Raw genomic sequence first — 16,045 nt, forward strand, 5'->3', positions numbered from 1 at the left:
CACGTTTTCATATAGCCCCCATATAACGGTACCTCCCTATATTCGGTATTTTGATGATTTTAGGGACATTATTCACCGGAATTGTTTCAAAATTAGTATTTGAAGTTCGTAATGAATACTACAGTCTAAAATAGAAAATTGTCTGTGTAAGTCCATGTCTTCGTATAGCCCCCATATAACGGTACCTCCCGATATTCGGTATTTTGATGATTTTAACGACATTATTCACGGGAATTGTTTGTCAAATTTGGTATTTGAAGTTCGTTATAGGAACTACAGTCAGTGACAGAAAATTGTCTGTGCGGGTCCAGGTCTTCGTATAGGCCCCGTATATCAGTACCTCCCTATATTCGGTATTTTGATGATTTTAGCTACATTATTCACCGGAATTATTTCAAAATTGGTATTTGAAGTTCGTAATGAATACTACAGTCTAAGATAGAAAATTGTCTGAGCAAGTCCATGTCTTCGTATAGCCCCCATATATCAGTACCTCCCTATATTCGGTATTTCGATGATTTTAGCTACATTATTCACCGGAATTGTTTCAAAATTGGTATTTGAAGTTCGTAATGAATACTACAGTCTAAGATAGAAAATTGTCTGTGCAAGTCCATGTCTTCGTATAGCCCCCATATAACGGTACCTCCCGATATTCGGTATTTTGATGATTTTAGCGACATTATTCACCGGAATTGTTTCAAATTGGTATTTGAAGTTCGTAATGAATACTACAGTCTGTGACAGAAAATTGTCTGTGCGGGTCCAGGTCTTCGTATAGGCCCCATATATCAGTACCTCCCCATATTCGGTATTTTGACGATTTTAGGTACAATACCCACCGAAATTGTTTGAAATGTGGTATTTGAAGTTCGTAATGGATGCTACAGCCTGTGACAGAAAATTGTCTATGCTGGTTCAGGACTTTGCACAGCTCCAATTTAATGGCACCTCCTTATGTACGATATTTTGATGATTTTAGCTACATATTCACCGTTTATTTCAAGTTTCCAATTTGAATATGGTAATGGCTTATGACAAACAATGCCTATGTATGTCCACGTCGTATAGACCCCAATATAACGGCTATATTTGGTATTTTTAAAATTTTACCAGAATTTTTTAAGGATTTTATTTTTTAAAAATTTCCAAATTCGTTGCAAATGGTGGAGGGTATTAAAAGTTCGGCCCGGCCGAACTTGGTGCTTTTTAACTTGTTCCTTTTCAAATATTATTTATTTAGATTTCCTTTCAAATCTATAAATTATTTCTAAATTTTCTTGACATGACCGTTACAAATTTGTTTTTCTATATATAGATGGCGAATTGGGGGAATTCAAAATATATTTTGACAGAAAACTTGGTTGTCAAGATGGCCTTCCTGGCCGATCTTATATAGGCCTTGATCAGAATAGTGCAAAAATTTCTAAGTGGCATGCCAAATTGTTTCTTCCATTTTTTTTAAATGAATTTCCTTTTTTGAGCCGCAATACTTTATATTAGACATTTGTTATGTGGTATTGCTTTATTGATGCATGTGGAATATATGTTTTGTTATTATTTCGTTAAAAATCTTTATAAGATGAATTCAAACCAAGTTTCTAAAAACATATCCTATAAAGGTGGCATTAGTCCAAACCATAATGTGTCTTAATATCCATCTCCTTTATCAATGTATACAAAGAGAACGAGAACTTGGCAATCTGTAAATGAGAGAGAAATGACAAATGATAACAACAAAAAATAACTACATTTTGACAACTCACACTCAAAAAACTACTCAAGGTAATGGGAAATAGTTTTCCTGCTGTAAATTCGATGGACTTCTGGGAACGTTGCATAAAAAATATTAGCATTTGACGATAGCGCTTGCTTTGATGGATCCAATTTGAGTGAAATATTGCCTCCGTCAAATGATCGTTTTCATTCATTAGACACTGGGCATAATAGCAGAGGGGAAATATTTCCACAACCACTGCGAGCACATAGAAACACGAGGCCACAATTGAGGCTGTGTTGGTGGCAAATATTAAAATGTTTATTAAGGTCACTCCCAGGAGGCTTGCAGTTATGGTAAATTGTACAAAGAGGGTTATGGAAATTACCGGAGCCACGCGGGTATAGAGCCTGGATGTTGGAAACATTTTTTAGGTATTTCATTTATTTTGAACATAGCAATTACTTACTCAATAATATTTTTGTGATCAATAATACACAGTTTTAGATTTTCAATATTTCTTTCCTCGGCCTCAGGGCTAATCACCCCATTCTCATTTCGATGATCATCATTTAAATGTTGCAATCTAAAAACCAAGGCCTTCAAGTGTGTCCTCAAGATTTGTGTATAAATAACAGCATAGGAGTCGTCTACAACTTGCTGGGAACAGGCCAAATACATGGGCATCATTTCCACAAAAACACCCAATACAAAACTACCCTTCGATGCAGTGGCATCAAGAAGGGGATTATATAAATTATAAGGCAATCGGTGAAATAGCACAGCACTGATACAGGTACTACTCGCATAAGACCAATAGGCCATGCCAAATAAGATGACAAAACGATTGCCATGGCTGATGAAACGTCTAACAAGATCTTTTTCTTCGGGACTGGTACAACGTTTGTCTAGACGTTCCAACACCGGATCACATTGCAGTAATTGAGGCAGAAGGAAATACATTAAAACGATTTTGATGGCACATCCCACAACATCAATGGCAACTTGCAGTGACGTCAGCATATCGCCAATTGCCACATCTCGATGTGTGATAATGCCCACCACAAGTCCGGTGGGCAAATATATGGTCGCATAGAGATTGACAAAAAGGGACCACAAAAAATACAAAAATCTGCCACGTTTGGGAAAATAAACGCCAAGTAAACGAAAACCAATGAACAGGAAACGCAAACCATGGCGTGTTTGAACGGAAGAATCGTCATTCGTATCTATAAAAAAGGACAATAATAAAAATCAGAATCACAAAAAATAGAAATTTACAATACCAGATTTATTTGCATGACTAGATTTAAGCGTTTTATTGCTGCTTGTAGAGGGTTCTTGTTCGTCCTCCTGAACTTGTTGTGGCAATACCGTTGTAATATTTGGAATTTCCATTGTTGAAAATACGCTGCTAACTGAAACATTTGCCCCAACATCCTTTTGCTTTTATAGAATTCAGAATACATTAAATATGTAATTGTTCGAAAAGTTTTGTAAATAATTATTTTTCATTTGATTTGGGGTGGATGGGCAGAGAAAAGGCACTGTTAGAATTTTAATGAAATTAGCCAAACTTTTGCCCTTGCCTTTTGACATTTTACCAGGGGGGAGGGAGGGTGGTTTGGAAATATTCAACATGTTGATCCCGATGTCATTTTGTGCGCAACAAATTCTATTCTTTCGCCATTGAACATACATATTATGGAGTTATGTTTAGAAATTTAACAACTTCTCCCTAGAGATTGTTTATTGTTCAAGGACGGTAATTAAAAATGTGGATTAGAAAAATTGTGGGTTATTTTCTAAGGTACACGTTCAAAATTCTTGTTGAAGAAAATTTGAATTCCTAGAAGAGTGGGGGCGAAATAAAAATTGTAAATTTATTTTGATATTCTTTTTATTTCATGTATAATTTTCTGAGTTCAAAATATTGGCCCTCGGCAAACACAGACCATGTTTTTGGCGCAACCAAAAGATGAGTTGGGGGGATATAAAACTTTGTTGCCCCCTTCTCCCAACTAACAAATTTTGTTTAAACTTTTGTGAATATTGCCTCTTAACCATGGTAGAATCAAGAAGGTCAAGTAATTTCAAATAAGCATCCCCATCTTTGCAATTTCTGTAACTGAGATTGCCAAATGCAATCGTTCACATGAACTGTTACAACAAACACAAAACTCGTGGTAGAAGCCGCGTCGACACAGCTGCTGGGACAATGAACTGTCAAATCTATTTTGAAATTTAAAATTTTGAATGAAAAATTATTCAAATTTGTAAAAAATTTAAAAAATAGCATATCTTAACAACCTCCGATTGGCGTTGTATAGAAAACTAAATATAAATATACGTATTTTTAAAAAAAACATTCAAAATTTTTTGACATATCAATGTTCCCAAGCGCTGATGCATCTACCTAGGTTTAGATTTGTTCGAATTGATCACCTTTGGCACGAATTATGGCCTTCAAACGGCCAATGAAACCGTGACACGCTGCCCGAATGTTGCTCTGTGGCATTTTGGCCCATTCCCGGCGAAGCGCTAGCTTGAGGTGATCGACACTTTGGTATTTTTTAGTGCCAACTTTGCTTTCCAAAATACTCCAGACACAGTAATCCAACGGATTGGTATCCGGAAATTTTGGTGTCCATTGTGCGCTGGAAATGAAGCGAGGAATCTCAGTTTGTAACCATTCTTGGGTGGCGCGTGCTAATTGCGATGGTGCTGAGTTCTGTTGGAATGTCCAAGGTCTGCGGCCAAAATGTTTGCGTGTCCAAGGCTGAATATTTTCGCGATAATATTCGGCATTTAGTCTGATGCTACGGTCAATTAATACGAGCAGAGAACGACCATCGGCAAACTGCACTACAACGAATATTTTCTCATCTGAGAAAACCAAATTCGGCAGTTCATCACCACCTTCGGCCAAGCGAAGCAACCTTTTAGCTCTTTTGAGACTATTTTCTATCTGTCGCAGTGTAAGTTCCTGCACTTTTTGGAATTTCAATGATTTTACCCCGAACTCATTTTTCAATATTTGTCGAATGGATTATTGCGATATGTTCAGCCATTTTTCGGCTACTGGGACGCGGGTTTCGATCATGTTGCTTCTTTACTTTTCGAACCATTTCTGCTGATGTTGCTGGTTTCTTCCGTCCTCTTTCTTGGCTTCGTCGGGCTACGCTACCAGTATCACGGTAACGAGCGATGGTACGAGACTCAAACGATTTATTCACATATAATTTTTTTACATTTCACATTTTTTCTGGAAAATTCTCACCAAAATGCTTTTGTACGCTTGTAAAATTTTAATGAGCTGTCACTGGAATAATTTTAACAGCTGTCAGACGAGTGGCTTAGAAGTGACAACAGTCTGAAGTTGGTTGCAGATTTTTAATTTCACCCTGTACTTCGGCCAAATTTGCTTTTTTTAATGAACACAAGTTCTCATATTTCCAAATTCAATTTTTACGTTTTTATTTTTATTTTGAATTTGAATTTGTGTTTGTCAAAATCATTTTGACAATAGGTATGTCTGGTTACTTTATCTGCAGGAATTGTCCAGCAACTTCTTTTTGAGAAAGTGGGGTAGTTTTATTCGCTTTTGCAATCAGCTAATTTATCAAAACCAAGCAATTTGTCCTCAAATAAAAGAAGTTAAGAACACAAAAACTAAAAATTAATAAAAACAAGTTATAAGCAGTAAAGCTGGAAATACATAAACCGCTTATCTGGCTGGCTTCTTCGGAAATGAACAAAGGAGCCCAGGGCAAAAATCTAACTAAGTCAACCTAAAACTCCTTTGTTCATCTACGAAGAAGCCAGCCGATGACTTAAGCCAGCCAAATAAGCGCTTTATGTATTCCCAGCTTAAGTTTGGCCGGGCCGAACTTTGAATATCCTCCACCATTTGGAAATTTTCAAAAAAATAAAATCCGTTAAAATTCTGTTAAAATCTTAAAAAAACCGAATATAGCAGTTATATTGGGGCCTATACGACGACATGGTCCTGTATAGGCACTGTTTGTGAGGTCTAAAATGTATATTTCGAAGTGTTACAAACGGAATGACAAACTTAATATACTCTCCATACTATGGTGGAGGGTATAAAAAGGTATGAGATAAATTCCAATTTCTTTTTGACCCTCTCTAACTAACTTAATACGAGTGAGTTAAATAAATTAGAATAAATATAGGTACATCCATGGTACAATGAAGAGAAGGTAAGGCAATTTTGAAAAAATTGCAAGTATAGAGGTCTACCTGTTTGGCTTGTAATGTCAGAATTAGTATCAAAACAATAAAAAATGAAACAACTTGTTGCATTTATTTTGAATAAATAATTGAAAACCGCGATAATTGAATGAAAGGTCAACACTGCTTTTCAAAATCATGTTCTATATATCTCTAAAGGATTATTTTGCTATAAAAACTCTAGATTTTGTCGATGCATACGTTGAAATAAGCATTTTGAAAACACCCGAATTTCAATGTTTTCTGAACAATTTTTTGTTATTGAAAAGAAAACTCATACATAAACAAATAAATAAGACATATTAAGCCAAGAAAATAAAAAAATTGAAATCATATGGTATCATAGCCCTACCTTGATATCATTGTACCATGGGTACATCCATGGTACAATAAAAAGGTGAGGTAGAGCTCCCAGCTGATTACAATTTTTTTTAAGTGTGCCCGACTTCTGCCAATTTTGTGTATGTATCTGTTGTTTTGAAAAATAAAAACAAAATATTTTCAAAATCAATGATTGGAAGAAACTTAAATTGCGGGGTCGCATTAATAATTTTAGCCAAATTTGCCATGGAATTGAAAGATTGGAACATATTCTTGAGAGAACATCCAAGCATATCATTCATCTTTCGCGCTATTTGACGCATTTAAGAAATGAACAAAAAATATCATATAAATAAAAACCACTTGTTGCCTATAATTTGAATAATTCTGACAGGAAGCGGGCATAGCCTCAGGGCTGCATGTTCTTCCTCTTTATTGTACCATGGATACATCTGTCTGCAAATTTGCCAAAAAAAAATACCTATAAATATATTTTAAATGTTTAATTACTTTAAGGATATATTGGGACTATTCGATCCATGGAATTGAAATTGTTGAATGAAAAATTATTTAAATTTGTAAAAATTGTTTAAATATAATAACCTCAGAATGACGTCGTATAAGAAAACATATAAAAATAAATTTAGTTTTAAAGAAACATTTAAAAATTTTTGACATATCAATGTTCCCAAGCGTTGATGCATCTATTCTACCATGATTCGATGTTTCCCTTAATGCTCGAAACATGGTAGAATCAAGAATGTAAAGTCATGGAATCACATGTTTACAATTTTTTTTTTCAAAATTATTTATTTGATAACGTCTCATTGTCAAAATACGTATTTTTAAATCCGTTGAAAATACACAAATCTGAGATGTAAACCTAATTTTTATACTGTGAAATTTGACAAGAAATGGGTATGCTTATTTGAAATGACTTTACCTTCTAAATTTTACCCTGATTCGAAATATAATAATTTGCATGGTATCCAAAGCTTTATATTAATACTAACTTGACTATTGAATAAATAGAAATCTAACCAATTAATATTCTTTCCTTATTATATTTGTGTTGTGGCCTAATTATTTAATACTCATTTTCCAAAAAAAAAAAAAAAAAAAAATCAAAAAAAAAAAAAAAGAAAAAAAAGAAAAGAAAAAAATACGGATGCAAACCGAAAACATTTTCAGTGTATTCAGGCATATCTAATGAGAAAATTAAAAAATCTATTTTCAAATTACATCAAAGTTTTTCAGCACAATATTAATAATGTTACAGTGCAATCTTGCGATGGTTAAAGTAATTATAAAATAGAAGAAGAAACACAACGAATACAATTAAATTATTTAAGGAACACAACATAGTCTTCCTTTCTGACGTTCAGTAGCAAATAAAGTTTAGTACAAGTAAGTTTCTCATTATAAGCTCAATATAACCTATAATTTTGGACAATGTAAGTATATGTAAAAATTAGAAAAAAAATGATTGTTGTTTTTGTTTAAAATATTTATTTTCAAGATAACACAAGGTAAATGCTAGAATAATCTTGAAATGTCCTTTAAAGACCCAGACGTTCCTTGATACCCATCTGTTTGATCAGGGTGTAGAGAGAAAACGAAAATTTGGCAATCTGAAAAAAATAGATGAAGAAAACATATTTTTAAATTAATTTAATTTTTTTACGTGGTCGTGACTTTTTTATAATGTTTGTGTCATTTATTTGATATATTTCTATGTAATTTGACATGGCACGATAAAATCAAGGTAACCGCTTCCTGTCAAAATTATTAAAATTATATGCAACAAGTTGTTTTCATTTATTCGATATTATTTGTTCATTTCTAAACTGAGTCAAATAGCCTGGATGTTCTCTCAAAAATATAATCATAAGTGTTCAATCTTAAATCTAATGCACTCCCCACAATTTAAGTTTCTTCCAATCATTGATTTTGAAAATTTTTTGTTTTTATTTTTAAAAACAACAAATACATACGCAGAATTCGGGCACACTTAGAAAAAAATTGCAATCAGCTGGGAGTTCTACCTTACCTTTTTATTGTACCATGCTACCATCTGATTATGATTTTTTTCTAAGTGTGCCCGACTTTTGCCAATTTTGTGTATGTATTTATTGTTTTGAAAAATGAAAACAAAATATTTTTAAAACCAATGATTGGAAGACGCATACATTGCGGCTCGCGCATTAAACATTTTTAACCAGTTTAGCCATAAAATTGAAAGATTGAATAGTTAGAATCATATTCTTTAGAGAAAATCCAGGCATTTCATTAATTTTTCTCGATATTTAACTCGTTTTTAAATATGAAAAAATAAAAACAAATTGTATATAATTTTGAATGAGTCTGAGAGTAAGCGGGAATAGCCTCAGGGCTGTATTCCTGTAGTTTTACGAAGCTGTTCTACCTCCTTATTGTACCATGATTGCATCATATGACCTTCTTAATTTTATCATTGTAATCAGTTAAAATGAAGCGTTTATAAATACACGTTATAATTTTCCTTATTATGACCAGTTTTTGAAAAATAAATGTCTTTATAAAGGTTTTAATAATCTTCCCAAGGGTTGTGGCCAGAAAGCTTTATAGATTTAATAGGTGTGCCTGGATACTTTTCCTGCAGGAATTGTCCAGCAACATCTTCTTGAGAGAGAAATGTAGTTTTATCCTCTTTTGCAAGAAAACAGACGGTATTTCTGCAGGAGCTTCCAACTAATCAGCTGATTTGTCAAAACAAACCAATTTTTCCCCCATTAGCAGAATTAAAAGGAAGAAAGTACCACCAATTTTTCAATTTTATAAATAAAAAGGAAATAGACAATAAAATAAAAATATGAGCATTAAAAAAAATAGATTTGATGTATTCCCCGGAATCCTTTAAACTTGTTGCTAATGGCGTTTGTCTAAAAATGTTGGAAATAGTCTTTTATTTTCTTATTACATATTTATATTCACGTTGTTCACATTTTCAAAAGTTGTTCTCCAAAAGCCTTGCTAATTCCAAAAAATATTTTCACATTGAAAGAGCAAAAAGAAAAAAACAAACAATAGAAAACATCTGATTGAGTGTCGATGAATGAGAAGAAGAAGAGTTGCAAGTGATTGCGAGAAGACATTTGTCCAGCAATAAATTGCAAACTCACACTGAAAGAACTGTCAAAATTTCTCTCTCCATGTGCTCTCTTTTGCAAATTTTCGGGTTAACAGACGACTTCCAGCAACAATTGTTACAAATTTAAGATATTGTCAAATGTACAATTTTGATTAAAAAATTGCAAACATATGATTGCGTCACGTTACCTTCTTAATTTTACCATTGTAGTCAGCTTAAATGAAGCGCCACATAATTCTTTTGTTATGTCAAATTTTTGTTATGAAAAATCAACGACTTTATAAAGGTTTCAATAATCTTCCCAAGAGTTGCAAGTTTGTATTTATTGCAATTAAAAGTTTGGCAAAATAATTTACCGTGTGGCCAGAAAACTTTATAGATTTAAAATGGCAGTGAGACACGGTAGAAGAGTACAGGTTGTAACATCTACACAGCTGCTGGGACAATGAACTGTCAAACCAATTTCTGGAATTGAAAATTTTCAATGAAAAATTATTGAAATGTGTAAAATCTTTTGAAAAGCGTATGTCATAACAACCTCTGATTTGCGAAGTATAAGAAAACATATAAAAATCTATTCATTTTTCACAAAATATTTTAAAAAATGTTGACACTAAATATTCCCAAGCGTTAATGCATCCACCTGTACTCTTCTACAATACAATAAGACAGACCCTCGCTTTGTGGGGGTACACATTATGGATCATGTTCATTTAGTGGGTGTGTGCGTTCTCTGTCATATCCTCTTCAAAATACTCGCGTGAAATTTCTATTTCACAATATGCAATATTGCAATTTGCTTCTCGTTTAATAGACGGAATATTTATTACACATAAAATGTCTAATTTTCCATATGTATAAAGCACTCATATCGTGTGATACATTGACGCTATTTCCGTTGGAGAGGTACATAATTTATTGAAAAGTGTTGTTTGTTGTGAAAAAATATATAGAATTAAGTTTGCGGCGGAAATTCATCCATGAAATATTAACATTTTTATAAAATATAAAATAATAATGCAATAATGCCGTGGTGTATATATGTCTCCACCTTAAAGGTGGGAGTACATAAGCAGCTTGAAGTCTTCGCATGGCATACTTTGTGACATATCATAAAGGGATGTCAGAGCAGCACTCGAATCCCACCATCGTTTCTCTTCACAATTTGACATTAATATGCCTAGCCATGAAGCCAAGCTGCTAATGTAGCTTCACCTTAACAGTGCATGAAAAGTTTTAATTGAAAGATAATGTGTACTCAATATAATAATTAGGCGGACAATAGGCATGTACCATGGTACAATGAATGGTAGAAGAATAGAGGTAGTCCCATGGTAGAAGAATACAGGTAGATGCATCAACGCTTGGGAACATGGATATGTCAAAAAGAATTAAATATTTCTTCAAAAATAAGTATATTTACATATGTTTTCCTACACGACACCAGTCGGAGGTTTTTATAATATTAATTTTTTAAAATTTTTTTACAAATTTGAGATATTTTTCATTCAAAAATTTCAATTTCAAAATGTCGAAGCGTCTACCTATATTCTTCTACCATGGGTAGTCCCATCGACACAGGGACACTGAACTGTCAAACCAATTTTGGAATTGCACTGAAAAATTATTCAAAATTGTAAAAATTGTTAAAAAATGCATATCATAACAACCTCCGATTGATGTCGTATAGGAAAACATATACAAATCTACTTATTTTTGAAGAAACATTTACATAACTATAACATAACAATGTTTCCAAACGTTAATGAATCTACCTGTATTCTTCTACCACGGTACAATGAAAATATATTGTAATGCTCTGTCCCAGAAACTATAAAGGTGAGAATACATAAAACGTTTTTTGTGACTGGCTTTAGTCGTCGGCTGGCTTCTTCGGAAATGAACAAAGGAGTCTAGCGCCAAAATCGAACTAAGTAAACCTAAAACAACGTTGTTCCTCTACGAAGAAACCAGCCGGTGACTTAAGACAGTCTTGTTGCAACTTGTTGTATCTAATTCTGACGGAAAGCGGACATATCCTCAGGGATGTATTTCAGTAAAGACACCTTACCTCCTTATTGTACAATGGTGTGTATGATAACCCGATAATTTCTAAAAATTATTACAACCGGTTCGATGACATGACATGAAGCTGGAAATACATAAAGCGCATATTTGACTGGCTTAAGTCATCGGCTGGCTTCTTCGTAGATGAACAAAGGAGTTTTAGGTTAAACTAGTTCGATTTTGGCCCTAGGCTCCTTTGTTCATTTCCGAAGAAGCCAGCCGATGACTTAAGCCAGCCAAATAAGCGCTTTATGTATTCCCAGCTTCAAATTTCTTGTACCGATGCATGGCAGAAGAATACAGGTAGATGCATCAAAGCTTGGGAGCATTGATATGTCAAAAAAAATTTAAAGGTTTTTTCAAAAATATAAGTAGGTTTTTATATGTTTTCTTATACGACGTCATTCGGAGGTAATTATAATTCGTGTTTTTCAACAATTTTTACAAATTTAAACAATTTTTCATTCAACATTTTCAATTGCAAAATTGGTTTGACAGTTCATTGTCCCAGCAGATGTGTCGATGCGTTTACCTATATTCTTCTACCATGTACCGATGTCAGTCTTTCATCCCGTTTACACATTACCAAAAATCTTACACTTACACTGATAAAGGTATTCAAATTTATGGCAAACATTTTCCCAGCCCACAATTCCATGCTCTTCTGGGTGCGCTGTATGAAAAATATCAACATTTTGCGATAACGCCTATCCTGACCAATCCATGCCGAGTGAAATATCTCCGTAGCCAAAGTGTCACTGTCGTACAGCAAACAATTGGCATAATAACACAAGGGAAATATCTCCACCGATACGGCAACGATGTAAAATGCTGAGGCGGCCATAGCGGTTATGGATGAGGCAAAAATTGCAATGTTCACAAGTGTGATGCCCAAAATTGCCGCCGTTATGGAGAATTGTAGAAATATCGTACGCGAAATTACCGGTGAGATGGCATTGTAGAGTCTGAAAGATAAAAGTAAAAAATTGAAAGAAAATGTGTTATCTTTGTTTCGATGATAAGTGGTATTCTACATCACTAGGAAATAGGTAGGACATATAATGAATAATATATAAATACATACAGAAATGGCACATGTGTAAAACACATTCCGTCTGATAGTGCCTTAAGTGATACCATATACTTATGGTAGAAGAATTCAGGTAGTCGCATCGACACAGCTGCTGGGACAATGAACTGTCAACCCGATTTTGAAATTGAAAATTTTGAATAAAAAGCTATTGCAATTTGTAAAAATTTTTGAAAAATTCATATTATAATAACCTCCGATTTGCGTCACATAAAAACATATAAAAATCTACTTAATTTGGAGAAAGTATTTTAAAAATTTTGACGCTTAGAAACATTGATATGTCAAAAATTTTAAAAAGTATTCTTAAAAATAAGAACATTTTTATATTTTTTATATACGACACCAATTGGAGGTTGTTATGATATACAATTTTCAACAATTTTTAAAAATTTCAATAATTTTTTATTCAAAATTTGCAATTCCAAAATCGGTTCGACAGTTCATTGTCCCAGCAGCTGTGTCGATGCGACTACCTGTATTCTTCTACCACAGACGTTGATTTTAACTCTATATCATGGTAGAAGAATATAGGTAGATGCGTCGACACAGCTGCTGGGACAATGAATTGTCAAACCAATTTTGAAATTGAAAATGTTGAATGAAAAATTATTTAAATTTGTAAAAATTGTTGAAAAACGCGAATTATAATAGCCTCCGGATGACGTAGTATAAGAAAACATATAAAAATCTACTTATATTTGAAAAAACATTTAAATTTTTTTGACATATCAATGCTCCCAAGCGTTGATGCATCTACCTGTATTCTGCTGCCATGTGTATATCCACCTTAAGGCTGGAAATACATAAAGAGCTTATTTGGCTGGCTTAAGTCATCGGCTGGCTTCTTCGTAGATGAACAAAGGAGCCAGGGCCAAAATCGAACTAATTCAACCTAAAACTCCTTTGTTCATCTACGAAGAAGCCAGCCGATATGCGATATTCACATAAGCCAGCCAAATATGCTCTTTAAGCTGGGAATACATAAAGCGCTTATTTGGCTGGCTTAAGTCATCGGCTGGCTTCTTCGGAAATGAACAAAGGAGCCTAGGGCCAAAATCGAACTATGTCAACCTAAAACTCCTTTGTTCATTTACGAAGAAGCCAGCCGATGACTTAAGCCAGCCAAATATGCGCTTTATGTATTTCCAGCCTTATGTATTTCCAGCTTAAGTCGTCAGCTAGCTTCTTCGCAAAAGAATAATGGAGTTTTAGGTTGACTTAGTTCGATTTTGGCCCATAATTTATTTTTGTTAACCCTACGTTCCTTTGTTCATTTACGAAGAAACCAGGAAATGACTTAGGCTGGAAATACATAAAGAGCATATTTGGCTGGCTTAAGTCATCGGCTGGCTTCTTCGTAAATGAACAAAGGAGTTTTAGGTTGACCTAGTTCGATTTTGGCCCAAGGCTCCTTTGTTCATTTCCGAAGAAGCCAGCCGATGACTTAAGCCAGCCAGATAAGCGCTTTATGTATTTCCAGCTTTAGGCTGGAAATACATAAAGAGCATATTTGGCTGGCTTAAGTCATCGGCTGGCTTCTTCGTAGATGAAGAAAGGAGTTTTAGGTTGACATAGTTCGATTTTGGCCCTAGGCTCCTTTGTTCATTTCCTAAGAAGCCAGCCGAAGACTTGATGTTTGCTTTTATGGATTTTACGTCCGGGTTAGATCTCAATATAGGTATCACATTAATATTATCTATATCATTAATAATTTACTCTATTAACTCCTTGTGATCCTTTATGCAAGTTTTTAGCTCTTCCAAGTTCTGGTCAGCTGTTCGATTTACTTTTCGTCCCATTTTACGTATTCTTAGCAGCAAAATTCTCACATGTCCCCGCAAGATACAGACATAAATTGTGCCATACGAATCATTGGCCACCTGCTGGAAACACGTCCAGCTCGTCAGGAAATACTCGATAAATGAAGCCACATAAAATTCCAATTTCGAACGACGCCAATCAATAAGAAATAGATTTAAAGAATACGATGGTACACCAGATGCCAAGGCCGAGATGTAGGTCATCGTGGTATATATCCAATAGGCGATACCATAGCCAATTATAATACGCCTTCCCAGATTACGTATATTATATATCTCCTGTATTTCATCATCGGCCTGGCAATGTTGATCCATTTGATCCATGAGTTTTTCGGCAGCTTCCAATTTTTTCTTATAGTAGACGAGGAAGAATATTTTCACGATACAACCATAGACATTAATTACAGCCTGTACAGAGGTCAAGAACACACCCATATTGAAATTCTCATCAGTTTTGCGAAAGTAGCTCGTCGTAAAGCTAATGGGTGTAAACACTGTCGTTAAACTATGAATGACAATGGCATAAATCAGGTAAAGATGAGTGTGGCTTTTGGTAAAGTGTATTCCCATGACACGGAAACAGCCATAAAGATATGTAAGGGCCTGCTTTGTGGCCACCTTTTTAATAACTTTGACAGCTGTGGAGAAGAAATTTTATTAAAAATTATCAAAAAAAAGTATTCGTAAATTAGTTTACTTACTTTGTTTCGACATTGTTGGATTACAGGAAGCCCTGCCCAAAGCTTATTTACAGAATGAGTCAAATGAAACCTAAAGCCTTTTATACATACAATATCTGATGCTATAAAATTATTATATTTCATAGTTTTATGACTCACATAGGAGTTGTAAAGTTTTATTTTGGTAATTGGAATGGTCAGTGTTCTTTTGAAAATGCTACACATAGAAAAATTTGGTATTGCAAGTAAGCAGGAAACAAGCTACCTGTCTTGCCCAGAAGCCAACTCAGAATTAAAGGTGAGAATACATAAAATGTTTTTTTTTTTGGTTGGAAAAGAAGCATAGGACCAAAACCGAACTAAGTCAACCTAAAACTCCTACCAAAAACCTACCACTTTTACAATTTTTAAATTGTATTAATTGTCAAAAGATCGAAGTTTGCTCCCAGTTTTCTTACGAATTAAGGTGTAGGTATATAAATAACTTTTTGTACTGGCTTAAAGGTGAGAATACATAAAAAGCGTTTTTGGCTTGCTTAAGTCGTAAAACAACAAAAGAGCGTAGGGTTAACAAGTATAAACTATGAGCCAAATTCGAACTAAGTCAACCTAAAACTCCTTTGTTTTTTTTTTAAGAAAAAGCTAGCACATGACTTAAGTCATCAAAAAACTTGTTCTATATGTTCTCACCTTTAGAATGACAAAAATCTAGTTATTTATTCTTATTTTTAACAATGATTTGATGTCCCTTCATTGTCAAATTTATATTTTGAACTACTTCCTTAAATATCGGCGTACAGCTGGCAAGTCATTTACATTTATGTCAGACCAAATATTTTGTCATTTTCTCGACTTTAACAACCTTAATGAAGGAAGTATATAATCTAGAACAGAAAGCTAAGAGTGAGCCTTGATTGTGGAATGGGTGAATTTTTCTTCAAAGTATGATTTTGCTATAGCTAG

At 34.0% G+C, this 16,045-nt stretch overlaps 2 protein-coding genes across 2 annotated transcripts; both read right to left on the reverse strand.

Moving 5' to 3' along the window:
- Positions 1–1,542: 1,542 nt before the first annotated feature.
- On the reverse strand, positions 1,543–3,543 carry LOC101900518 (odorant receptor 42b-like). Its single transcript, XM_020039393.2, has 4 exons — positions 3,004–3,543; positions 2,187–2,946; positions 1,767–2,127; positions 1,543–1,703 (listed from the first exon to the last, which is right to left on the reverse strand). Exons 1-4 carry the CDS (start codon positions 3,113–3,115, stop codon positions 1,629–1,631), a joined length of 1,308 nt encoding a protein of 435 aa, XP_019894952.1. The 5' UTR covers positions 3,116–3,543; the 3' UTR covers positions 1,543–1,628.
- A 4,269-nt stretch (positions 3,544–7,812) lies between these two features.
- Positions 7,813–15,538, reverse strand: LOC101900696 (odorant receptor 7a-like). Its single transcript, XM_059118703.1, has 3 exons — positions 14,299–15,538; positions 12,094–12,454; positions 7,813–7,923 (listed from the first exon to the last, which is right to left on the reverse strand). The coding sequence occupies exons 1-3, from the start codon at positions 14,970–14,972 to the stop codon at positions 7,852–7,854; spliced, it is 1,107 nt and encodes a 368-aa protein (XP_058974686.1). The 5' UTR covers positions 14,973–15,538; the 3' UTR covers positions 7,813–7,851.
- Positions 15,539–16,045: the final 507 nt, after the last annotated feature.

This window comes from Musca domestica, unplaced genomic scaffold (assembly GCF_030504385.1).
Source record: "Musca domestica strain aabys unplaced genomic scaffold, Musca_domestica.polishedcontigs.V.1.1 13, whole genome shotgun sequence".
NCBI lineage: Eukaryota > Metazoa > Arthropoda > Insecta > Diptera > Muscidae > Musca > Musca domestica.